Raw genomic sequence first — 25,643 nt, 5'->3', positions numbered from 1 at the left:
CCCTGCTTGCCCTCCCAGTGCCCCCTGGCCTCCAAAGAGCAGAGGATCATCCTCCATAGCACCGCTCTGCTCTGCACCCCAGTTCCCCCAGGAGGGTCCTACAGCCGGTCCCACCTGGACCCATCTCCAGGGGCTGATGCTGAACCCAGTCACACAGTCAGGGGTCCCCAAAGGCCTGAGAGGGGTTCCAGCTGTCCACCTGTCAAAGACAAGCCCCATCGGCCCCCTGCCTGCCACCTCATGCCCAGATTTGCACTGAAAGACACAGCAGGCATGGGGGGGCGGCGGGGGGAGGGGCAGGACCGGCTTTGGGTCCAGGTGTGGCCCTCCCCTTGGTATGTGCTGGAAGGCAGGGGGAGGGCGAGTAGCCCCAGGTTACAGTGAGTGTCCCTCTGCCTGGTCCCCAGAGCAATTAACCCCTTCTAAGATGGAGTGGGCCAGGAGGGCACACTCAGCCCAGAGAAATTAGGAGAAAATAGGGAGGCCCCAGATCATCCTCACCAGCGTCATCTTCTGTGATAAGAAGAAATATACATGTCTTTGTCCCTGATTCCTGACACAGAGCTTCTAGAGCCCTAGGAATGTCCTGGGTGAGAGGAGCATCTTGTGTTCTAATGAAGCCCCTCTTAGCGCGTCCCTCGAGAGCTTCAGGATGGGAACTGGTTACAGAAAGACCTAAGTGTGATTAGAGGGTTGGGACTTTCAGTCCCATCCCCCAAACTCCAGGGAAGGGAGAGGGGCTGGAGATTGAGTTAATAATCAACCAGGCTTAGGGACTTCCCTGGCGGTCCAGGGGTTGGGACTTTGGTTCGACCCTTGGTCAGGAAGCTAAGATCCCACATGCCTGGCAGCCATAAAAACAAAACATAAAGCAGAAGCAACATTGTAACAAATTCAATAGAGACTTTAAAAATGGTCCCCATCAAAAATATCTCTAAAAAAATAATAATCATCCGTTGAGCTTATATAGTAAAACCTCCATAAAAACTCTTATTAGGGCTTCCCTGGTGGCGCAGTGGTTGAGAGTCCGCCTGCCGATGCAGGGGACGTGGGTTCGTACCCCGGTCCGGGAAGATCCCACATGCCGCGGAGCGGCTGGGCCCGTGAGCCATGGCCGCTGAGCCTGCGCATCCGGAGCCTGTGCTCCGCAACGGGAGAGGCCACTGCAGTGAGAAGCCCGCGTACCGCAAAAAAAAAAAAAAAAAAAAAAAACAAACAAAAAAACTCTTATTAAACAGAGTTGGGAGGGCTTCCAGGTTGGTGAACATATTTCCATGTAGGACACCCCAACTCCACAGGGACACGAGCTGCCGTGCTCAGCACCCTTCCAGAGCTCACCCTGTGTACATCTCCATCTGGCTGGTCATTTGTCTCCTTTATAATATTTTTTGTAATAAACCACTAATAGCATGTAAAGTGTTGGCCTGAGTTCTGTGAGCCATTCTAACAATTACAGCTGCCATCAGAAGCAGGAGCACTGGACGGAGCCCTTCACCTGCGGGGTCTGTGCTAATTCTGAGTAGTCAGGGTCAGAACTGAACTGCATTGTAGGACACCCGGGTGGTGTCCAGAAAGTCAGAGGATTGGTTGTTGTCGGGGGGAAACACACACACATGTGGTGTCAGAAGTGTGAGTAGAAGCAGATCGTGCCTCCCCATTGCATTGCCCCACAAGAAGGGCACGAGTGACGGGTCCCTGTTTGTGGAAGTCCGAGCAGAACAGGCAATGAGTTAGGGTCCAGGGTCATCCCGAATGATTGCAGCCCCGGTGGAATTCCAAATCCATGGGTGTCACAAGAAAGCCTTTTTAAAATGGCTATTTTTCGGAAGCCACCATCATTCTACAAACAGAATGACACGGCCCTTTGTATCACATGTCTTGACCCCATTGCAGTGCGATGGGTGGGAATTCCTAACCCAACCTCTCTTTGTTTTCTCAACAGCACTCTTATCTGAGTAAGAAATTGAACTTGCATTATCTCTGACAATGCTCAGGAAAAGAGGGGTCAACGAGAAAATATGCAAACATTCGAAAGCAAAACTTCTGGGTCAGAATCTAATCCTCTGATCTGATTTCCTGCTCTGACCTCCCCCTGACTGGCGTTCTGGAGTTTCTCGGGAATCAGAAATCTAAATACTGTATTATATTTAGCTTATCTCCTTGGTACAATTGAGGGATGGGGCTGACCACGCGGGAAACCCAGGAACACAGCTGAGTGAGGTGCTAGGGAGCCGTGGGCCTGGGGGCTGGAACAGGAGCCAGAAGAATGGGCCACATGTTGACACTCGCCCAAGCTCTGCCCAGAGGTCCCCAAGATGCCCAAGTTCTGCCAAGAGGATGCCCAAGACATTCCCAGACAGCTGGTCAGCAAAAGGCAGCCTGACAAGCCGCTGGCCACCAATGGACGCAGCAGGTGGGCAATAAAAGTTCGGTGAAGGCGTGCAAAGCAGGTGATTCTTAAAATAGCAAATAGCATAAAACCAAGAACAGCCAGGAGTTAAAGCGAGTCCACTACATGAATAAGAATCCTCCCTCATGGAAAAAAAGAAGAGAAAAACAATCTCTCATTTGATGGAAACATGTTACCTCTTCTAAATAAGCCCCTTTGTTCGCAGGAAAGGAGTCTCCATGGGGCTGTTCTGCTCAGCTCATTGGCTTCTACTCTTTTCCACGCGGCTACAGAAAGGCCAGCCCACAGGCCTTCTGCAAAGCAACTCAGGCTTCCTCCCAGCATAAATGTTCACCAAAGCCTGCCTCTAAATCACATTAACATAATCTCAACCAAACATGCAAGACGCATTTCTAAGTGCTCTATGGGCACTACCTCATTTACTACTCTGGTGAGGCTGGCATTATTATTCCCAGTTTACAGAAGAGAAAACTGAGGCACAGAGAAAATCTCGCCCAAGGCCCCAGAGTGGCCCAAGAGGAATTTGAACATGGGCGTTCCGTCAGACTCCAGAGTTCATAGTACTTGACACCGGCCAGTACTGCCGTATGGGGTGGCTGCAGTTTCCAACAAGTTTCATTTCATGGGGATACTGGGCACACGTGGCAAGTGCCAAGGAGCACAGGTACATCCAGGTCTGGACGTGGAGAAAGCAGAGGAAAAGGCGACACATGGCCTGGCCTGAAGGAGGTCTGGTGAGACTCCAGGAACCCCAACATGGAAGTTTATCTTCCTTCCCGGAGGTTTCAGAACAGCCAGCTTGAATCCCAAAGCTGAATGACAGGGATGGCTTTGAAGGCATCAGAAATTATCCCGAATCAATCGAGCAATGCGTTGCACCAAGGTCCTCCCTCCGGCTCCAGACCAGGTAGGCGCATGGGCCTCCATGCCACCAAGTCTAGGGAAGGCTCAGGCTCTGTCTTGCCTCCTGCCCCACCTGTCCCAGCCACACTCTGCGTTGCACCACCCCTCCCCATCCCGGGCTCCTTCGTGTCTCCATCCTTCTCTGACCCTGCTTAATGAAACAGCTCTGGCTGTGACGATGAAAACACCTAATGTTTACCGAGTACTTGCTGTGTGTCAAGTAACCACAGCTCTCATGGGATGAAGCTGCCGTTATCATCCTATTTGACAGATGAGGAAACTGAGGCTGCAAGTGGTCAAGCAGCTTGCCAAAAGTCACCCAGCTGGTAAGCAGTGGAGCTGGAACTCCTACCAGGCTGAGTCCACAGCTCACGCTCCCAGGCCCAGGACCACGCCACCTTTCCACGTTCATAGGACTTGGGCCTCAAATAAACTTCCCAGCTCCAGCCAGGAGTTTGAAATTCTGTCAGCACAGCTTTATTTGTTTGAGGAATAGTCCCTACTAACAGGCATGCTCCTTCCTCATTGATCCCAACCAAACATTTATGATTCAGTGGAAACTAAATTAGCAGAGCCCCAGGCACCTGGGGCTGCCCTACTCCTAACCAGAACAGAGGTGTGCCAGGAGCAGTGAAGGCCTAAGGAGCCTGTAACAGAAGCTCCAGCCCCTCTCCATACAGACCGATGCTCTCCTCAGTGATTGTTTTCTCCCTCTCACTCCCAAACATGAGGTTCTCTGTGCTAGGTAGACTTTAAGGTCCCCCCGCTCCATGGTCCCCACCTCCTGTATTCACATCTTGTGTGATGCCCTCACCTTGAATGCAGGCTGGACATGTGGTCTTGTTTCTAGCAAATATAATACAGCAGAAGTGAAAGATGTCACTTTGGAGAGCAGGTTTTTAAAAGACTGTGGCTTCTGTCTTGGCTGTTCTGCCTCATTCTCTCTGAGGTCACTCACCCTAGAGGACGCCAGCTGCCATGTCATGAGGCAGCCCCAAGGGGAGATCCACAAGGTGAGGGACCAAGGCCTGGCCACCATCACACGAGTGAGCTTCCGAGTGATTCCCTTCACTACAGAGGAACCTTCAGACGAGACCACAGCCCCAGTCAACAATTTGACTGCAATTTCATGAGAAATCTTGAACCAGAGGTACCCAGCTAAGCCACACGCAGATTCCAGACGTACAGAAAATCTAAGATAATAAATGTTTGTTGTTTGCTAAGTTTGGGGGCCCTTTGTTATACAGCAATAGACAACTGGTACACTCTCATCTTACTCCAGGGAATCAAAACCCAGATCTCTATTTCTAAGAATCACAATGTCAGCTCCTCCAGGGACTGCAGAGAAGCCCCAGCCTGCTCTTTGCTTTACTAGCAGAGCCAGACATATTCCCTTCCAGAACCTTTCCATCAGAAGCTCTGCCAGCAATCTTCACCCTGGGAGATAAGACAGCCCCCCTGCCAGCTGACTCTCGGCAGGTGTAGAAATATGCTGTGTGCTACAGGTAGAAATGGACAGGCAGGCAAGGACCAACTAAGCTCCAGATCTAGAAAAAGAGGGTCAGGGCTTTGAACGTGCAGAGCAAGAGGTTATTGGTTGTGTTGGCACAATATCAAACCACCCACTAGACCTCAGAGTTGGAACTAGCTCTCTTCCCATCAAGGCATCAAGAAAATTTCGTGCATCCTCAGCAAAGTTACCACCCAGATTTTGAATTGAAGACCAGGGGTTACATTGTCTACTCCAGACTAAGCATTCCATCATGTACACAGTGGGTTTTTAAATAATTGTTGGATGGATAGATGGATGGATGGATGGATGGATGGATGGACGGATGGATGGGTAGGTGGATGGATGGACGGATGGGTGGATGGATGGATGGGTAGATGGATGGATGACTGGATGGCTGGATTGATTGTTAGGTGGTTGGGTGGATGATTAAATGGTAGATGGATGGATGGATGGATGGTTAGATGGTTGGACAGGTGATTGGATAGATGGATGGATGAATGGTTGGATGGATGGATGGAAGGAAGACCCTCCCTATAGAAAGTTGTTATTAAGAATTCCTAATCTAGTAGTCAATCTGACAAAACACAGTAAGCTAAATTCCTAATTCCACCCACTGTACCTCATAGATCTTATCCAATAAATGCTTATTATTTAGATATTAAAAGTTTTTTCACAGGTCCATTACATCGAACTCATGGCTTTCAAATGACTCTTTAGGTCTTTCACAGGGTATGATTATGTTAAATTGGAGCACTGATACCACTTGCAAGAGCATCTTTTGTTCTTTGTGCTTCCTTCAAGAATTGCACAGAAGATAAACGGCTGGTTGGCCATCCCTGGGCCAGACTAATTGACTAAGTCCTGGGGCCCACTTTCCATCTAGTTTCCATCTACTTCCAGAATTTTCCCAGTATAGTGGGCACTGGAGAAGTCCTAAGTGACTCTAAAGCCACAGACCCCAAATATGATCCCAGGTATGTAAGCTCAACCCCCTGCCAGCCCACCAAAGCCAATGTGGTCTCTTGGGGCCAACAGGAGGGGAGCCTATCATTTGGCTATTTGCCTTGCAGTCTTTTATTGCATTCTACAAACATGGGGATCCCAAAGTAGTATCCAGCATTTGAATGAGGCTGAGATGGTCTTTAACTAAGCATGGGGCCTCTCCAGGGTTCATGAACGATGGCAAAGATCCTCCTGCAAAGGGATGGACCGAGCACTAGGAGGGAGAGTAAAGGGAAAGGCAAAATAGAAGTCAGGTGGTTGTGAGTTTGAATCTTGTCTCTGTCTCATAGCAGCTGTGTGACTTCGGGTGAGTTACTTAACCTCTCTGGATCTGTTTCCTCCTTTGTAAAATGAGAATAAACTGCACCTTCTTCATAGGTTGTGGTGATGATGTAATACATGTAAAGTACTGAACACCATGCCTAACACATAGCAAACATCACATGATGTGATGGTCAAAAGGGGAGAAGCATCAGGAGAAGAGCCAGGGTCATCGGGAAGGTGAGGCACAGGGAGCTTTGAATGGGTAAAATTTGCAGTAGATAGAATAGAGTTGGGGCTAAACAGAGGAGAAAGGAAAGGGCAGAAATTATAAGGAAACTTTTCCTAAATAGATTTTCCAGGGCAGGGACAGGGTAGGAGGGATCATTGAGTGACCTGGTTTTCCTAGCTCTTGGATCCTGCCAAGATCTTTGGAAAAGGCATTCCAGAAAACTCCAGAAATTTCTCACTTCTAGCTTAAAGAATTACCAGGCCCTTCTTCCTCTTAATTTTCCAAGGAATTTGCTTCACCTTTGTTTAGTCACCTGTGACCTTGCAGTTTTCACAGCACGTTCAACCATAATCCTTTGAACAAACAGGTGAAGGGAAAAGGACAATGAAAGAGTTCCCAGGTGCAGTCTCCCCTTTCGGTTGCTGGGGGACCTCCCTCTGCTGGCCCAGGAGGAGAGGGTTAGCACAACTGGTTCTGCACTGGAGCTGTGGTCGGGGGTTGCATCCAACCTGTGCAGTGACCACCTTTCCCTGCCTGGCCAGGTGGTCCTCCCAAGTCTAGGAAGGGAGGCTGTACCTCTCCACTGGGAGGAGGGCAGAGGGGAGGGGAAGCTCACCTACCTGGACACTCCTCGTTGCTGCAGACCCACTGGCTGTTTCGGCAAATGCTGTTGGGGAGAGAAGCACGGGTTACAGGTGGGTCTGCAAACGCAGGTATCCCTGCACGGATTTAGAGAGTGCACTGTCCATCCCACAGCCCCAGGGGAGAGGTCTGAGAGAAGAAAGGTGCTCACGCCTGAGGGGGCTTCATGAGGCTGAAGGTGTACAGGAAGGGGCTTTGGCCACAGAGGAATCATGGAGACAATGCCAAGGGGAAGAAACCCCAACAGACAGATAGAAGAGGGAAACCTAGGGGGTCTACCCAGGCACTAAGTCAAATTCCAAACACACACACACACACACACACACGCACATATGCGTACACACACACAGCTGGTAGAAGACCGGAGGAAGGGCTGGCTGCTGACAGGGGTAACACCCTGGTCCATGCTGGGCAGCCCTTGAGACTCCTGGAAAACTGCCCAGTAGGGAAAGGTAGCCAGTGAAGAGGTCTGGAGGCGTTCTCCTCTCCCCGTTTGCAGGGGACAGACAGACCCAGCCCAGGGAACACCAGAGGGGCTTCTGGAGGAAACGGCTCAAGCAAAGCAGAGGCAACAGGGAGAGAGAGTCACTTATTAAAGCATGGCTGGGGGGAGAGCTAGAGATGTTGTCTGCACGCTAAGGGGCCTTCACCACCACCCCCAGCTCCCCTCGTCCAGGCCGACCTGTATATAATCCTTGTTCCCCCCTTCCCCAAACCACCCCCAGCCCAGGCCAGGTCCTGTTCTACCTGCCGGTGCCCTCACTGCCCCTGCCGGCCCAGCTGCCCCTCCCACAGACCCAGGCAGCTCTCGCAGACCACACTGCTCGGCCCCAATTACCAGGTGTTGCAGTCTCTCGAGAGAGAGGCGCCCGGAGGGTACCGCTTCCCAGAATGTACGCAGGAACACTCGGCACTTGCCACACAGCGGCCTCCGTCAAGGAGCTGTCCCTCTGGGTCAAGGGGAACAAGGAAAAAAGACTCGACCTTGGCATCATCATTACTCAGCTCACAACCACAGAAGCCCCCGGGGTTGATCATCAACTCAGGGCTTCTTGCAGGAAGCTCAAAGGACTCGTTCTGCCATGCTTATCTTTCACGGTTTGCAATGAGAGCGAGGAGGGCTATTTATCTCCACTCTAGTGACGAAGAAATGGGGGAAACAGGTTTGTTCAAAGGCCTTCCAGTAGGGAAGCCGTGAGTCTAGCCTGAAGGCTTCTTCCAGGAAGCTCAAAGAACTTGTGCTGTTTATCTTTCACAGCAATGCAGTGGGAGAGAGGGGGAAAATTATTTATCTCCATCCTATCAGACGAAGAAAGGAGGCAAGGGTTTTGTTCAAGTTCCTCCAGTAGAGAAGTCGTGAGTCAAAACACACAAGACTCACTCTCGGTACTTAACCAGAACTTTTCACCAAAGCTCACAAGGTCTCTCCTGAGAAAGACTTCCTGATGCAAAGTTCTCTTTCAGCTGAGCTCACACGACAAACCTAGGAAGCAGTTGAGGCTATCTTTCTCCCAAACAATTCCCTGACGCTTAGCTGAGAAAACACTGCAGCTCAGATAGGGCCATGTGCTCCCCAAACAAAGTCACTCTTGGAGCCCAGACCATCCTTCTGTTCCCCGGACACACGTGCTTTCACAGATACAGTGCAACAGGAAAACATAAATTAGAAATAAATACCAGCTCGATCCTCATCACTCCATACAAGGACTTTTAAAAACTAAATCAAAGGCCTCTGATGTCGGCAATGGGGAACAAGCACAGGTGGCCTTCATCCGGCTTCCCCAAGCCAAGGGCACCGGCGAGGTCTCAGATCTGTAAGTAAAGTGGGAAGTCATTACCAGGGCAGCTGCAGCCATCCACGCACTGCTGCTGACACACTTCACTGACGTGCAGGCTCCGGCAGTCTCTGGGGCAGGGGGACACGCATGCCTTGTACTCCATGCCCGCGGGGCAGTCCGGTCCTGAAATGGGAAACTCAGGAGTCTGCCCGGAGCTGTTCCCTTCCAGGGCAGCATCTCACAAGCCATGTGGTGCTCAGAGCCCCTGGGCCCCCTTTGTCTGCCCCCCTCTGTCTTCAGGGACCATCTCCACCTCAGCGGCACCCCAGGGGCCAACGTCCCCAGCTGAAAATGCAAGGCCCCCAAGGCCAAGCAAGGGGTAAATGGTGTCCTCCATCCCATCCCTCCTCTGAGGGTTCCTCTTCCTCAAGAAATAGGGCCCAGTCAGATGCCCCACCCAGCACTGGGCACACAACCTCACGGCCACGCCCCGCACAAGGCATGTTCACTTCTATCTACGTCCACTGAGGCAGGACAGCCCTGGCAGCCGCATCACCTAAGCCTCCGTCCTCCCGCTGGACCCAGCCCCTCATGGACAAGGACAGCCCTCCTTTCTCTCTTCTCTTCACCTGCTGCTGACTGACGCTCAGGCTGAAGGACCAGAAGGGCCAGAGCATCCCAACATCCCAAACCACTTCTCCTCCAAGATACCTCAGGCATCTCCCCATCCTTTCTTCAAAGACCTAAAAAAACAGCCACTCCCCCTTCCAGAGGAGAACGCTGCTGCTAATAACCACCCTTCTCACACCCCACAGCAAAGATGGACAGCTCTGATTTATAAGCTGAAAGACACAAACTGAAAGGCATGTGTGCAGTGTTAAGTATTGGGGCTGCTCCCCTCCACAGTCTGTGCCCCCTGTGATCTGTGGGAAGTGGCGGCGGGGACAGGAGGCTGCCTGCAAGGTGACTGGAGAAGCTCGTACTTAATCAGGATAATTTGGGGGTGGCGACAATGACTAGGGACCCACGAGATTAGAGGGAGAAGGGGAGGGATGGTGACACCTGCCAGAAGAGAGAAGGGATTAAATGAAAGGGAGGAACTTGATAAAAGCCTGCCAGGATCCCAAGATCACCCCGGGGACACTTCGGCCACCGCCCTGCTCCCAGTCAGTTCAGACTTTAACTGCTGCGATTCCCCTCGGAGCCAGGAACAGTTTTTGAGTCCAGGGGATGGATTTGCTCAAGGGCAAGCGAGGAAGATGGGGAGTGAGAACAGAGGCAGGAGAAGTGACGTGGGGGCTTTTAGGGGGACCTTTCAAGCCTCCTCGAAGCCGTTAGGGAGGGGACTTGCTCTGTGACCAGGGGACAGAGCAGGAGCCAGGCGGGAACTGGTCCCCGGGATGTGGGTCTTGGCAGGCACTGGCTGGTTGGGGTGTGACAGCCGGAGAGCTTGTGGAGTGACACCCAGATGGACACCGCTCACCCCCCCCCCCCGGTGGGGGTCCCATGCTGACTCACGGCAGGAGCTGTGGTCCGTCCAGCCATACAGCAGCATCCCCTGCTGGGCGCAGGCCCGGGCGTACTCCAGGAGCACAGGGCAGGGGCACAGCAGCCCCTGGTCACATGTGCACAGCATCCTCTCACACAGGGCCACGAAAGGCTCGGGGTCCACCAGGGGGTGGCAGCGGGCGAACACCGAGGCACTCTTCAGAAGCTGGCACTGCTCCCACAGGCCCTGCAGGAGGGAGAGGCCACCTCAGCGAGGGCACCACCCACGCAGCCTGGCATCCCCTGACCTTGGTGCTTAGAGACCCACCCTGCCCGGAAACCCAAGCATGCCCGCTCACACCTAGTAGGTGCTTGTCAACATCTGTCAAACGAAACAGTCCAGTCAGTGGAACACTGTCGGACCCCTGCTTGGTGGGGCAGCCCGAGACCAGGGCGACCTCCTAGACTGAATCCTGGAAATGCAGAGGCCAGGGCCCTGACCTCCACTGGAAGGCAGTGTCCTCTGAAGGGAAAGAGCAGAGGGACACTCATGAAAGGAGCTAAACTTGAAGTTCTCATGGAGGCCACGTGGCTCAGAGGCCAGGAAGGCCAGTCAGCATCTGCTCCGCACGCCCCGGTCCCCTCCCCTCCCTGACCTTGGTTCCTCCACCAGAGATGAGGAGGCGCCACAAGGAGTTTTATAAAGTAGAACTTCCCGGGCCTCATCCACAGAGATTTAAACTCAGTGTGTCAGGGATGGAGTTGAGCAAACCTTCCCCAGAGGATTCCTGGGACAAGACTGGACCAGTTCCCATCAGCAAAAACACACCAGGACTCTATGGTGTGTGCCAGGGTGCTGCCAGGCAAGGATTCTTCCTGGGTTTTATCACTTGGTTGCCAACCTCGACCCCACGACACAGGCAGGTTTGAAATGGTTCTCACTGACGACCCCTGGACACACGTTAGCACAAAACCCTCCCCATACACCGTATTTGTGAGCATCTCTGCATTCTGTGTTTTGGTCACTCGTTTATTTATTTATTTATTTATTTATTTATTTATTTTTGGCTGTGTTGGGTCTTCGTAACTGTGCACAGGCTTTTGCTAGTTGCGGCAAGTGGGGGCTACTCTTCGTTGCGGTGCGTGGGTTTCTCATTGTGGTGGCTTCTCTTGTTGCAGAGCATGGGCTCTAGGTGCGTGGGCTTCAGTAGTTGCGGCACGTGGGCTTCAGTAGTTGTGGCATGCGGGCTCAGTAGGTGTGGCTTGCGGGCTCTAGAGCACAGGCTCAGTAGTTGTGGCACACGGGCTTAGTTGCTCCACGGCATGGGGGATCTTCCCGGACCAGGGCTCGAACCCATGTCCCCTGCATTGGCAGGCGGATTCTCAACCACTGCACCACCGGGGAAGCCCTGTGCTTTTAGTAATTTAAATGCACATCTTTTTCATTATGTAATATCTCTGAAATTGGGTGCATCTGACAATCGACATCACACTTTGTCTTAGATTTAACACAACACAGCATTGTTGCTATTAGTGATCCCCACTGGGTGCATAATTCCTTTCATGCATAGACATGCTCTCCAAATGAATGGAAGCCAGCTGTTTGTGAAAGGACTTCAGCTAAAATGAAAGGAGTACGAGAGCATCTGAAGGAAGGGCTGAGCCCTGGAGGGTAAATCCGAGCAAATTGGCTTTCGTAAAGGGGACAGTAAAAGAAGGAAAGAAGTGACCAGTTTTGAGAAGAGGGAAATCCAATCTGCTCAAACTGTACAAGGGATGGTCAGAGCAAAGCTGTGTAAATCAAGAGCCAGGAGGAGCCAGGCCCGTGGCCTCTGGAGGAATAGAAATCTGACCCAGTGCTCAACACTCAACACCCAGAAGACCCACCTGGGGAAGCACCAGGGCCATGCTGCGGTCCTAGGGAAACCTGTGTCTTATCCCTGCCCAGCCTACACAGTCTGCCATCAGAACCAGGCCCCTGATCGCTGCAGGCCCTGGGGTGGACCCGGGGAGCTCCAGGGCCAGTTGGCCCAAGCAGCTGGGCATAGCTGTTTCACTATGCAACTCAGAAAAGCAGCAGCTGCGTGGACTGATGAATTGCAAAGCTGCTGCTGCAGGCAGGTTTGTGGGCAGGACAATTGGCAGCTCTGCATGTCGGGAGCCGTGGCTGAGAGCAGCTCTCCCTCCCTCCACGGCCCCACCCTTCTGAGCTACCTCCCTGCGTGGCCGAGAAAAAGCAGAGGCTAAAGCCCAGCTCTGCCACTGCCTAACGGCAGGGAGGGAGGCAAGCCTCGTCCCTCATTGGAGAAGGGCGTCCCGGAGTGAGACGGGAATACCAACTACAGACACTGTCTCACAGGTGGACACATGGAGCCTGGCGCCGAGCAAGCAGCCGATGAACAAAGACGGCTGCCGTGGGTCCCATGTCACAGAGGCCTCGGGTGATGACAAGCATCCTTCCATTTGCCACCTGAGCCCTTCACACGGGGGAAACTGAGGTTTCTGAATACAATGCCAGGGAGGGTCCTGCCCAGGACCTGCTGGGACTTCACAGCCCCAGGCCCAGCTTCTGCCTCTTCCGTGTGCTGGCTGTGTGACCCTGGCTGTTTACTCAACCCCGCCTCTTCTGTGGATGGGACAATAATAACAATGCCTATCTGAAAAGACTGAAATGAAGACCGAATGGAATACTGAGCGTAAAAGGTTAGCCTAAGAAATGGTGAACCCGTATCGTCGTCGGCAGCGGCATCGACATCCTGGCCACCAGAGAGTCCTTCCACTGTCCTTCCTGCCATTAGGTTTAGCGTCAGAATGGTGAGCAGGTCACCAGCAGGACAGAAGGACATCTTTGTCCCTTTCCCCATCTCCATCTGCCTGGGCTGTACGGGGATGAATGGTTGCCACGGCAACACTATCAATTCACTAGTATTTGGGGGCTCCCTGGTGAACAGAGGGCTGATCTTGTTGATCTTTTATCTGGGAGGGTCACACTCCTCCAGAACGACGTGGGGGCTCAGGGAGGAACCCACTCTTCTTTCTAATGGGTAGGGCTAAGAATCTCCATCCTCACTGGCAAGTGAGACTCAGGGAAGGAGGCTGAGGCCTGTGTCTGGTTCTTTCCATTGTGTCACACTGCCCGGCCCATCAGAAATGCCCTTCAGAAAGTGAGGTCACTGGACCCTCACAGGGCAGCAGAGGGCACCCCAGAAGGGCCAGGGCCGTGGCTCTTGCCCACCTCTTGCCCCCCATACAATTTGGAACCAGAAAAAGAGCTCCCAAAGGCAACGCCATGGGGTTTTTCTAGTGATTGCTGCCACTGCCTGGGCTGTAGGACAGTGGCTTAGAGCCATCCCTGCACCACAGGACCAGCTCTCACAGGCACAGGCACCAGGCACCTCAGTGGACACAGAACCAGGAGTCCAGGCACCCCCTCTCCCTTTGAGAGCCGGGGGGTGCAGAGTCCAGCATGGCCCGTCTCCAGCTGGCCCACCTTTGTCTTTTTCCTGCTCAAAGGAAAAGTGGGAACAGTACTCCAGCACATTTCCCGGGAGGTCCCTGGAGGTATTAAATGGTTTACAGAAAGCCTTAGCAAGAAGGCTGTTTTCTAGGAAAAGTCTGTCTTTCCATCCTTCCTCTGGTCAGCCCCGGCCTGAGCTTGGTCACTAGGGTGACCACAGTGTGAAGGTCAGGGAGGACTTCCAGACGTCTACCAGCCCCTGCAGCCCATCTGGCCTCACCCCGCAGTGGCAGAGGGTGACACACCTAGCCTGCCATCTCTGCCTCCCAGAGATCTCTTCCCTGATCCACCACAGGCAGCCCTGCCAGGCCAGGTCCCGAGACAGGACATCTCCGTGGACCCAAGTCCAAGATGGAGCTATGATGTCCTTTCAGAGCCAGTGAAGAGACACGGACCAGCAGGCAGTGAACAAACCTCTGATCAGCAAGCACCGGCCATGTGGTCAATAGAAAAGGTAAGTGTGACTAAGTCCCACCCCATCCTGGAGGGCAAAGTTCCAGCACGTGAGGGAGGCAGGGAGGCCTGGCCTTCCATGGTCTGAGCCCAGCCTCCCGCCCTGGCTCACCCCTCCCCCTCCCCATGTCCCACATTACTGACGGGTTCCTGAACGCACCCCAATGTCTCATTCAATTTCTTGCACACCTACTATGTCCAGGCATTGTGCCAGGCATGGCCCACAATAGAAAGCAAGCAGACTTGGTCCCGGAGTTAGATGCTCCCACGGGCCTCTGGGTGCATCTACTCTTGCCTGATTTCTGGGGCCGTCTTACCCATTTCCCTGCAGGCTTTTCAAAGACAGGAGCTGTATCCCCAAGACGCACATACCAGGCAATAAGAAAGTGCTGGATCAACAGTCATGAACACAACAATGAGAAAGCCATACCCTCCTGTTCTCAGGGAGCTGATCTACTGCACCAGTTGTTTCCTGGGAAGGTTACATAACAGCCAGCAGACGCGGTCTCAATTTAAGGCTGTCTTCCCAGTGGTGCGGCCAATCGCAGCAGGAAGGAACCTGCAGCCGGGGTACCAGGGAAGGATGCACAGTCTGAACCAGGCTCTGCACGCTACACAGGATGTGGTTTCAGGGCAGAAGGGAGGCCACACCAGGCAAGGCTGATAGCCAGGTTCAGGCAGGAGGAGAAACAGAGTAATTACGGTTGAGCCAAAGCCGGTGTTGCCAACAGACCCCCCGGGAAAGAAAGGCATGGCTGCCCCTGGGACACTGTTCTAATAGGTCAGTGGCCTCAGCTTCTCTTAGCAGCTAGTTCTGGCCCCTGTCACAGCCCCAACCTTACGGACTCTCCTTGAATCAGTTTTTATTTTCTCCTAAGCTTGTGCCTCCAGACCCTCTGTTTGTTATTCCCCGAGTAAAGCACTCGGAGGTGCCTTTCTCTGATTCATCCCAGGCCACTCCATCCACTGCAGGGTTTGGTGAGCAGGCCTGGGTTCCCATGCCTGGATCCCAAGCCATCCACGATGTAGGCTTGTCTCCTGCGCCCCGTCGTCTGTGGGAGTCGGGCACAGTCATGCACGGCAGTGTTGGGTGGGCCAGAGGGACACAGGCTGCTGGGTAGCTGGGCGGCTTCCTCTCGCTTCTCACCACCCACCCAGGGCCACTGACCTATAGAACCCCCGGCCGGACGGTCCTCCACAGAGTCTCCACCCATCTCCCGGCTTTAAGGACAGGCAGACCAAACCCCTCCTCCCCTCCACGGTGGTCTGCACTTTCCATCAGCCAAGAAATAAACCTGTTTCAGAGACCACCACGTCATCCACTCCCACTCACGGGCCCTTCAGAGGCCCGAAGACCCCTTCAAAGAACACAAGCCTCAGAGAAAGGCTGCATACAGCCTTCCAGATTTGGGACATGAAGCAAGGAAAGAGTAAAGAAGTCAGTAGGTCCTCAGTTCTCTAAGTGTGGTCCAGGGACCCCCTACAGACTCCCAAGAATCTTTCAGAAATCCACAAGGTCAAAACTATTTTCCTGACAACAGTAAGATGTTATCTGACCTTGATGCTCTCATTCTTTCTCAAATGCATAGTGGAATTTTCCAGAGGTTACATGATGTGTGGTATCACAACAGGCTGACTGCAGACAGGATGAGAGAATCCAGCTGATTTCTCTCAAGCCAGACAGTAATGGGATTTGCAAAACCGTGAAACGATGCCATTCTTCTCCCCAAACTATTTTTCTGGTTTTGAATTTATAGCTATTTTTATTCAAATGATGGTATTCATGTTAAGTACAATGTTTCTCATTTTTTAATGAATTAGTATGTTTAAAATTTTCCATTTTAATATCTAATATGGCAAATATCAACAGATATAAGCCAGATAAACAGACTCTTTGAGGTCCTCAATCATTTTCAAGAGTGTCAAGGGCTCTCAGACGATTTAGTTTGCCAGTGGCTGTACAGATGGGCCCCAGGCTGAGGCTCTGGAGTTCGTACCCTGTGGGCAGATCTCCAAGATAGCAGGAGCGAGGAGAAGCTGAGCCCTGTGCAGATAAGAGACCACGTATTTCTCATTCTCGAGGTCAAGGAGACCTTCCAGACTATGCATGTGCAGAAAGGCTCCTGGCGGTCAAGAAGGAAGGAGGTGCCACCCTGTAGTAAGTGATGTCAACCTACCCATAAGCCTCTTCGCTAGAATCCATCCTGGCTAAGAGATGCGTGCGCACACAGGGGAGGACCCTAAGATAAACCAAATACGTACTCAGAAAACCAGGCAAAGCAAGATGATTGGCCAAAGGAAACCCTGAAGAAATGTCCCATAAAAGTGGTTCAGGGCTTCCCTGGTGGCGCAGTGGTTAAGAATCCACCTGCCAATGCAGGAGACACAGGTTCGATCCCTGATCCGGGAAGATCCCACATGCCGTGGAGCAACTAAGTCCATGGGCCACAACTACTAGAGCCCACGCACCTAGAGCCCATGCTCCGCAACAAGAGAAGCCACCGCAGTGAGAAGCCCGCGCACCACAACGAAGAGTAGCCCCCGCTCTCTGCAACTAGAGTAAGACTGCAAGCAGCAACGAAGACCCAACGCAGCCATAAATAAATAAATTATTAAAAAAAAAAAAAAAAGTGATTCAAACTGCCACAAAGGCAAGACTCTCTCTCTGAGCCCGCCCGTGTGTCTATCCACACGTACACTTTTTCCTCCTAATAAACACTTCACTTGTTTCACTGCTTTCCATCTCTACGTGGAAATTCATTTCTACACAGCTGACAGGCCAGGGCCTTGTCACTGGCCACTGGTCCCTGGTGGTCTAGTGTCTAGGTTTCGGCGCTCTCACTGCCACGGCCTGACTTCAGTCTCAGGCCGGGAACTGAAACCCTGCTTCAAGCCACTGCAGGCCAAGGCCACCTGAGATCACTGCCACCCAACCACAGTTTACCTGGTTTTCCACGTTCCCGATGCCCCCACCCTCCGCACCTTGTTTCCTATCAATCAGATGAGAGGACAGTGTGCACAGTGGATAGAGTACAGGCTTTAGAAGCACCAATTCCCTCACCCTTAAAAGAGTGAGATTATGGAAGACATTGAAAGTTGCCCAGGATCTATTCCTCCTTTCTCTCTTAGTCAGAAAACCCTCGGTTGTCAACCTTGCCCTGGGCACATAGCCCCTGGGAATAAAGATCCCATTTCTCAGCCTCCCTTGCATCTGGGAGTGGCCATAAGACTAAGCTTTGTCCCACCCCCACCCCTACCCCCACACACCCCCCCACACGCCGGGACATAAGCAGGAGTGTCATGTGCAGCTCCCTGGAAGCAGCCTCCAAAGGAGGGTGTGCTTCTTTCAAGGCGTCTCTTCCTACACTGGGACGTCGTCATGTCATGATGCTGACACATAAGCCGAACTCCTTGACAAGGAGAGAGAAATACACGTCTATACTGTGTAAGCTGTTTCTACTTTAGGTGTCCTGGCACAGGAGAATCTAGTCCTAACTAACACAGACAGCAATTCCTGCCTTAGACCTGGCTGCAAAATAAAACTAAATGACATTACAGAGGGAGGGCAGTCGAGTGCCTGTGACTATTATCATTGGCCTATTGTCAATACTAGCTGAACAGCTCGAAAATGGCTTCCCCTCAGCCCCCTGGTAAACCATTCTGGCAGGGAGAACAGAGAGGGTCAGCTAATTCACTTCCAGCATCTCCCCGGCTCCGATGCCCAGCATCAGCTACTTCTCTCTTCCTGCTCCTCTCGTCTGGGGTGCCAGGGGCTGGCGAGAGAGCGCCAGCCCAGCTCCATGAAGCCATGACATCACCCTGCCTGGGGGGCTGTGCAGACCCAACTGGAGCCCAACTTAATCACATTTTCAGTTCATTAGAGAAGACCAGGCCTCCTCCCTGGAGATGCCAAGCCAATTCAAGGGAGAGGGAGAGAAAAGAAGCACATCTCCCCAAGGGCAGATGGGAGGGGAATGGGGGCTCGAGGAGAGGAAACAGCAGCAAGAGATCTGGAGCTTAGCTATTGTGTTGGTTCCCAAACAGCTGAGGAAGGAGAAGGGAGGGGGGCATTCCTAGATCTGAAGTGAACAAAGAAAGGGGAGGCTAATATATAAAGTGCAAGATTGTTCAGCCAGGCCCTGGGGTGGGTGTCCCACGGCTGTCCCTGGAGAAGGTCCAGAGGCGCCTGGGCCTAAACCGGTCCAAAGCTGTGGGCTCAGGAATTCACCCTTGTGGCAGGGCACAGTTTCTCATTGGTCAGCCTGTAAGGATGGATGGGGGAAGGTTGCTGATTCTAATTATACTTCTGCCTGGCCTGGGATTCCCACCCACATTCCAAGATCTGGCTCGAAAAGACCCCATGATTTCCACTAACTGGAGGGTTTTGTGGAGCTGAACATTCCTCTCTCTGAGATACTTGGTGTTCAGCCCTCCTGAGAAGTAGGGTAACTGGATATGTCACCGAAGTCCCCAGTGCCAAGGGAGATGGCCACAGAGTCCTCCAAAGGACACTTCTCCCCCTCCACCCTGTTCTCCTGGGCAGCATCTGAGTAGGGATCAGGGCAGGACCAGCTGGCTGGGAGGACAAGGGCCAAGTTCCCGCCCCCGGTTCCCACTTTGGGGTTTGTCCAAGCTCTGGGGCTGAAACAGCTCCACCCATCCTGCTCCGGGTCAGGAAGGATAACCAGCTGTGTGATAAGAGCTGCTGCACCACTTCACCCTTTACTAACCCAAAATGGCATTTGTGTTGTTCTCTGTCGTGTGTTGTTTGTGTCAATATCTCCTGTGTGTCTTGTCTCTGAGTGAGACTGCAAATCTGACTTGCACAGAGTTAAGATACAAAACGTCTCAATAAATATGTGCTGATGGGCACCTTCAGATTCCTGGCCTCGCCGGGGAGGAGAAGAAGGGAAAGAAAGCCACTTAGGAAACGTTTCATGGAAGGATTTTGAGGCTGATGGGTTAGGGATGCATTTGCATCTCCTTAATCTGAGGGAAATGCTGAAACCCTGTGGCAGCCCCTGATCTCTGCCATGAGGCTAGACCCCCAAAGGCAGAGTGGCCAAGGTCACTGTCCCACCACAAGCCCAGGGGCTCACTGCCCCTTCTGCCGCCCTGCACTCAGGTGGGTGAGGGAATTTGCTGGAAAGGAAAAGGGTGCTTGTTCCATCAGTGTTGGGCAGAGCTCTACTTGTCTTCAGAGGGGACACTGAACTGAAGAGCAGGGACGCAGCTATGTGAGGACACAGCAAAGCAAGCCAAACCAGGGCCCGCGCCCCGGACTCGCGGGTTTCAGCAAAGTACCCAAAATAAACCCTCATTCTTTAGCCTACGGAGGACTTGAGAGAGCAGCTCTCACTCTGAAAAAAGGGGAATGTGTGTGTGTGCATATGTGTGTGCATATGTGTATGTATATATGCGTGTACGTGTGTGTGTGTATGTGTGTATGTGTGTGCCTGTGTATGTGTATGTGTGTATGGGTGTGTGTGTACCTGTGTGTGTGTACTTGTGTTCAAACCCCAACTCGGATGTAAGCATCACTAGGACACAGTGGGTGGGCACCATCTGCAAACCAGCTCAGGTTACCTGACAGCTAACTCCTCTGGGGGTCCTGGGTTACAAGGATCTCTTCTTGAGATTTACTGACCTTCCCTGGACCAGACTCTCACACAATCGGTCTCTCTATGAATCACAGCTATCCTACCAAGCAAACGAACGTAACAAAGTTCTTCCCGGTCTCCAGGAAAAGTCTATTCCAGGCCAATTAAGTGAAAGCAGGAGGCCAGGAGTGGATGTGGTCGGTCAGCCCCCAGCTCTGCCAGGGCACTTAGCCCCTCTCCCACCAAATCACCTCCCTCCAGGCCTGTGAGCCTCCTTCCAGGGCGACTGTGGGCAGAAACAAGAGAAAGGGCTGGGTATGAATTTTGCAAAAAAAAGGCGTGGGCAATATTTCACGAGGATGTGAAGAGTGAATTGCGTTGTCCCCAACAGAATGGGTGTTTCGTGTGCCTCTCTGTGCCGTGGAGGGGACATGTTACCGTCATTCAAAGTAAACATGAGTATTTACAAATGTTAGCTCCAGCGGGGACAGGTGACTTCCTGAGGGGAAGAGGAATTACAGGTGAACAGCAGGCTTTCAGAGGAGGAGGAGAGGGGGAGAAAATGTGCAGACATGAACAGCAACAGAACAAGAGGAAGAAGGATTGTGTTCCCCAAATAAACGTCAAATTCAGAGCCAGCCAACCTGGGACTGTTAGGTGACTGATGGGAGTACCACTGGACGCGAAGTCCTGAATAGGACCTAGAAAAACCAGACTGCAAGCATCTGGCTTCTCCAGTATTCAAGGGCACCGAGGGAGGTCTTCATCTTCAACTGGGGGTAAAAGAAAGGGGTGACTTCTCCTCAGGGAGGCTGCATAGGGTTGAGCTCTGCACAACAGCTGGCAAGAGCCCAGCAAGGATGCCTCAGAGACTCGAGTCTTAAAGTCCAGGTTACAGTACCACCTGCCTATCTGAATATACATGGGCAGGGGACTGGACTAGATAGCTTCTGGAATCTCATATCACTCTGAGTTATTATGAGCCTGAGATTCCTAACATTGATGAAAAGAAAGACTAGTTGTCTTGAGAACCAATTCTGAGGAGGGATATGGAGAGGACTCAGTGGGCCAGGGGCAAGAAAGTATAAGCAGCTTTTTGCAGGACGAGGTCTCTGCAGGAGGCCCCTTTTGTACTGTCCCATTAGCAAAGCTACATTTTCACTAACCTCCAACCCAAGCACACCTTTCAAATCTTTTGATCACACAATTCTTTGCTTAATCTGTTTGTTCTTTCCTTAGATCAAAGAAATAGACATGGAGAATAAGTGATTAACAGGGGACCAGATCTTTTCCCCAGCTTCCCCTTCAGTAATCTCACAAACTGTGTGAACAATATAACATCTCAAAGAAAGATGACAAAGAGTCGACAAGCCTGCACGCAGTGGCTGGCGATGAATCTGACCCTCCATCTCAATGATTCACTGAAATTACTTCCCCTTTTGCCCTTTAAAAACTTTCATGGCCAAGCAAAACCTTTGGTGTCGATTCTGGGACACGAGTCCACCTTCTCCCCAGATTGCCGGCTTTAGGATTAGAGCAACATTTCTGTTTCTACCAGCACTTGCCTCCTGAGTATTGACTTTCAAGCAGCGAGCAGCCAGCAGCCAGACCTGCGTTCGGTAACAGAGGTGGCCTCATGTTCAGATGTGAGCGGCAGAAGCAGGAGACGGCCCTCCACTCTGGAGGAGCTTACCCTAAGGAGGAGCGGGGTTGCAGCGACGACACCTCCCAGTGGAAGCGAGGCCAAGTTCACGGCCATCGAGTATAGCTCTGCAAGTCACACAGTGCAGTGGCAACACACCCAAGGCTACAGTTCCCATGATAGACAGCATACGTGTGTACTACATTCTAGGTACATTTATAACGTTTACTATGGCAATTTCCCAGCAGGTGATGGTAAAGCGTCTTGAGAAAGGGGTGCCTTTTTTCTAATTAGAAAGAGCATTGCATGGACCAGCTGCAGCCTACATCCAGCCTCCTGGAGCCGTGGGCTTCACGTTGCAGACAGGACTACAGGACATAAACAGGATCCCTGTGTAAGGTTCAGCCCTTGCTGACATTCCCCAGACTGACAGAATTAAAAATGTTTTTTAAAAGTGACCTAAGGATCTTTCTCAAACATTCATTGTGTAGTAGAGTTACCTGCAAATTAACGCCGATTATTTGAGCATCTATAGCTGGGCGCTTTTTGTTACTAGGTCTGCACCCTGAGCCCCAGACTCCAGCAGTCCTGCCCTCTGAAAAGCTGGAAAAAAAAAAAAAACCCCGCAAATCTGTGTGCCATTAAACAAGCCATTATTCATCCCAGCAGAGAGGCTCCGGGTTTTGTTGGCATAACAAGGAAACATTCATCCCCCGGGTATAAGTAATATGACCTGGCTCTCAGAATGAGCTGACTCCTTGCTGCCACCTTAGAAAGACAGAAAGTTCCAGAGAAGTCGGCGAATAGATTCTGGCGGCTCAAGGAAAGCTTTCCAGCCAGTGCCATCTCCCCTATGGAACACTTTGCCACTGAATACGGCTCTTGGAGCCAAAATGGCAAACCCTTGTCAATGATGCCCATTTACCAGCCCCGACTTCTGAACCCACGGACCCAGCGGGACTAAGCAGATTGTGGACAGTTCCAGAGACCGCATCAATCACCTCCCAGGAGATGTCTTTGTGTGTCCCAGCCAAGGGGGGCGCCCCGCTCGTGGGCAAACACAGCCTGATTGGCTGAGACAAAGCCCAGCCCCTCTTCTCGGGTAAACAACCGGAAACAGGAGTTCGGACCTAGGAGGAGCTTGTGCCTTGGGAGGTCTGAGTGTCTGGGGGGCCTCGGCCCAGCACTGAAAACTTGGTAACCAATTTCTTAAGCCGCTCCCAGGACACTGGTTAGTAAGAACTTCAAGGCACCCAGGAGACAAAGTGAGTAGCAAGTGGGCAGCTGGAGCCTCCAAAGGCACCTGGGAGACAAATGAGGCCTCTCTGGATTCTCTCCCAGCACCTCCCCAATGCCCCACCCCCAGGCCCTCCCACTCTGTCTCCGGGAGACAAAGTGCCCAGCTCCCTCCTCTACTCTGCCTCTGTATCAGGTTCCCCGTTTGAAGATCCTGTCTTCACCTCCCACTTCTTCGGGGTAAATGAGAGCATTCCTTGTACCCTGAGGGTGGGAACACTTGCCTTGCACTTACTCCGCAGAGGCCTGTGTTTGCAAAATAAAGTGAGACACGCCCACGCCCTCGGTATCAGAGGCATCTACCTGCCCCCCACCCAGCTCACCAACTGACTTCCCGTCCCCTCCCCTCCACCAACCCCGCAATCCTACCCCTGCCTAGAGAACACTGAAAAGGGTGGGAGACAGCGAACCACAGCCACCTATGGAAGTGTACGTTTGGAAATAAAAGAGAGGATAAAATCCCTCCGCCTCCCCTCCCTGATGCACTGGGCTCCTGGAGTGCACTCAATCCCAAATGGCCCTGGGTTACAAGAAGCCCCAGAAGAAAAGTTGACTCCTGCACTTCCCCACCCCTCCGTGTCCATGTGTGCAGGCAACTTGCTCTCTTTCTAACCCCAAGCTGTGCTCAGATCGATCCCCCCCTCCAACAGAATGGGGTTATAGCTGGGTGGAGGGGAGGAGAGAAAGAATGAGTTTTGAGCTTACACATAAAGTACTGTGTGTGTTTGGCCTGCTTCTCCCACTCCTACTCTCAAAGTGCGGCCACTCCAGGGGCAAACACAGACACAAAAGGAATAATAATAACAGTAACAGCTCGTACAATTGAGCCCCGCTGGGCTAAGCACTCCACACTTGTTCCCTTATCCTTACGATGGCCTCGAGGAGCAGGCACTGGTCCTGTGCCTATTTTACCTATGTGGAAACTGAGGCTTGGAGAAGGCAAGTGTCTTGCCCAGAGTTACAAAGCCGGGCAGAGTTACAAAGCAGAGTTACAAAGTGGCCCAGGGATGGGAAACACTTAATGAGCTACAAGGACAAGCGGCTGCTACTTCAAAGTTTTCCTGGAAAGAAGAGGAAACTACCCCCCTTCCCCAGGATAACACCCTCCCCCCGGGGTTAGAACTTGGTCTGCCTCTGTCAGTTGCCAGTACTGGGCTACGCTCCAGGTGACAGAGATGTTTCCGGACCAGCTGGAAAACCTAGCACCACTGAAACACTGGAAACCCAAGGAAAAGAGGCGTTAGGAATGTACTTGTTGATAAACTGGAAATTGTGTTTATGGTCCAGGCAGCTGGCTCGAGCACAACCCAGAGCGTTTTCCTGGTGCTGACGTACTCCTTGGTTCAGAAGATCAAATTTTTCCATGAAAATAGAAAGTCTGGGCAGCTAACACTGAAGCTCTCTCACGCTAAGGTAGGTCTGTGCGTGTGCAGGTGGCCGTGTGTTTTATTTAGCTACTGGAGTAGGAGAGGGCTGGAGTTTCTCTACTGACATGCAGATTTGGTCTTACAAATGAAGGATTCAGGGCTGTGATCATGGGGGTGTCCCAATCCCTAGATAAATTACCTAATTTGCATCCATCCATCCACTGAATATTTAGTGAGACTTATTATCAACCATCTCCTTAGTCCAATGCAGAGAGACACACAAAGAATTTTCGAGCTGAAAGGAACCTCAAGATTCAGGAAGCCCAGCTCCTGAAGGAAAACACAAGGGTGGAATTCACCTGGGCAGCCTGAGATGGTGCAGGCAGAACAGCAGAGGCGGTATGGGGGCGGGCGGGCGGGGCGTGAATCCTGACTCCGCAATGCCAGCTGGTGACTCGGGGCAGCTCCTTAACCCCCAGCGCCAGCGCCAGCTCTGGTTTCCTCCTCGCCCTGCGGAACCGCACAGGCCCAGGCGAGGGGCTTATGTGGCCTGTCAAGTCCCGTCATGGCGACAGTCCCGGGGATAAGCAGGGGCCGCCCTCCCCCTGCATGGCTGTGGGTTGTAGCAGCATGGTTGCTCGGGGGGTGGAAGGTAGGGAGGCGATGCCGTCAAGCAGCTGCCTCTGCGGGGGATGCTGGGTGCGGTATACGTCCCCCACGTAGACCGGGGGTTGGGTGTCATAGCAGAAGGACTCACCCACCGGGAGCTGAGGTTGTTGGCTGGTGGGGACTCACAGCCGAGTCACTCTGCAGGCATTGCCCTCAGCCCAAGGGAGCCACCCAGTCTCCTTGCCCAGAGGCAGCCAACATCCAATGACCGACTGGTCGGTGTGGGCCCCCCTGCCCCATGGGGCCAGCGCAGCTTTCAGAGCTCCTTGAAGGACCAGCTGAGGCCTCGGTTGTAACTACGTGGTATTCAGCTTCTCCCCCTGCCCAGCCCCGCCCCTCTCACTTTCTGAGAGCCTCCCTGGTCACTCGCTGCCCACAAACCTCTGCTTCCAGGGAACCTGACTCACATCACCTCCAAGTAACCCCGTTCCCCAGACAGTGAATCTCTGAGGGCAGCCTGGACAGGGCATCCATGTGCTGACGAGAGCCCAGTCGCATCTGGGGCCATGCCGCTCTCTCCTCCCTCAGCCCAGGCAGCCTGACCCCCAAAGGGCGAGAGGGAGGTCGTCCATAGAGGGAGGTCTTTCTCCACCCGCGACAGGAGGAGACAGCGTGCAGTCCTGCCCACTCCCTCCCGCCCAGACCCTCTCCTCTCCAAGTGCGATCATAAAGGGTAACCCCGAAGGGTAAAGAGCTGCTAAGTACAGGGAGAAATAGGGCCGTGTGGGGAGGGGCGGGAGAAGCCCCCATCTGCTCTGTCTCCGGACAGAAGCACACAGACAGGAGGCACGGGACCACAGAGGCAGCGAGTGGCGGAGGCAGCCACAAGCCAAGGAAACTCCACGGTCCCCAGGAGCTGAAGAGGCGGGG

The 25,643-nt window shown here is 52.6% G+C and overlaps 1 protein-coding gene across 3 annotated transcripts in view; it reads right to left on the bottom strand.

Moving 5' to 3' along the window:
- Positions 1-25,643, bottom strand: part of VWF (von Willebrand factor) — a 136,660-nt gene that overhangs the window by 89,341 nt on the left and 21,676 nt on the right. For all 3 annotated transcript variants that reach the window (XR_004351871.1, XM_032646290.1, XM_032646289.1), the window contains 4 exons: positions 10,260-10,476; positions 8,802-8,924; positions 7,802-7,913; positions 6,942-6,988 (listed from right to left, as the gene is read on the bottom strand). Coding sequence is in view for 2 of the 3 variants with exons in the window: in XM_032646290.1 (XP_032502181.1) it covers positions 6,942-6,988; positions 7,802-7,913; positions 8,802-8,924; positions 10,260-10,476 (499 nt within the window). In the remaining variant the exon portion in view is untranslated. The remainder of the gene's footprint in view (positions 1-6,941; positions 6,989-7,801; positions 7,914-8,801; positions 8,925-10,259; positions 10,477-25,643) is intronic.

The sequence above is a fragment of the Phocoena sinus genome, chromosome 10, assembly GCF_008692025.1.
Source record: "Phocoena sinus isolate mPhoSin1 chromosome 10, mPhoSin1.pri, whole genome shotgun sequence".
Lineage (NCBI taxonomy): Eukaryota > Metazoa > Chordata > Mammalia > Artiodactyla > Phocoenidae > Phocoena > Phocoena sinus.
The sequence above is the reverse complement of the archived record's forward strand: the minus strand, read 5'-3'. Positions and strand labels throughout refer to the sequence as shown.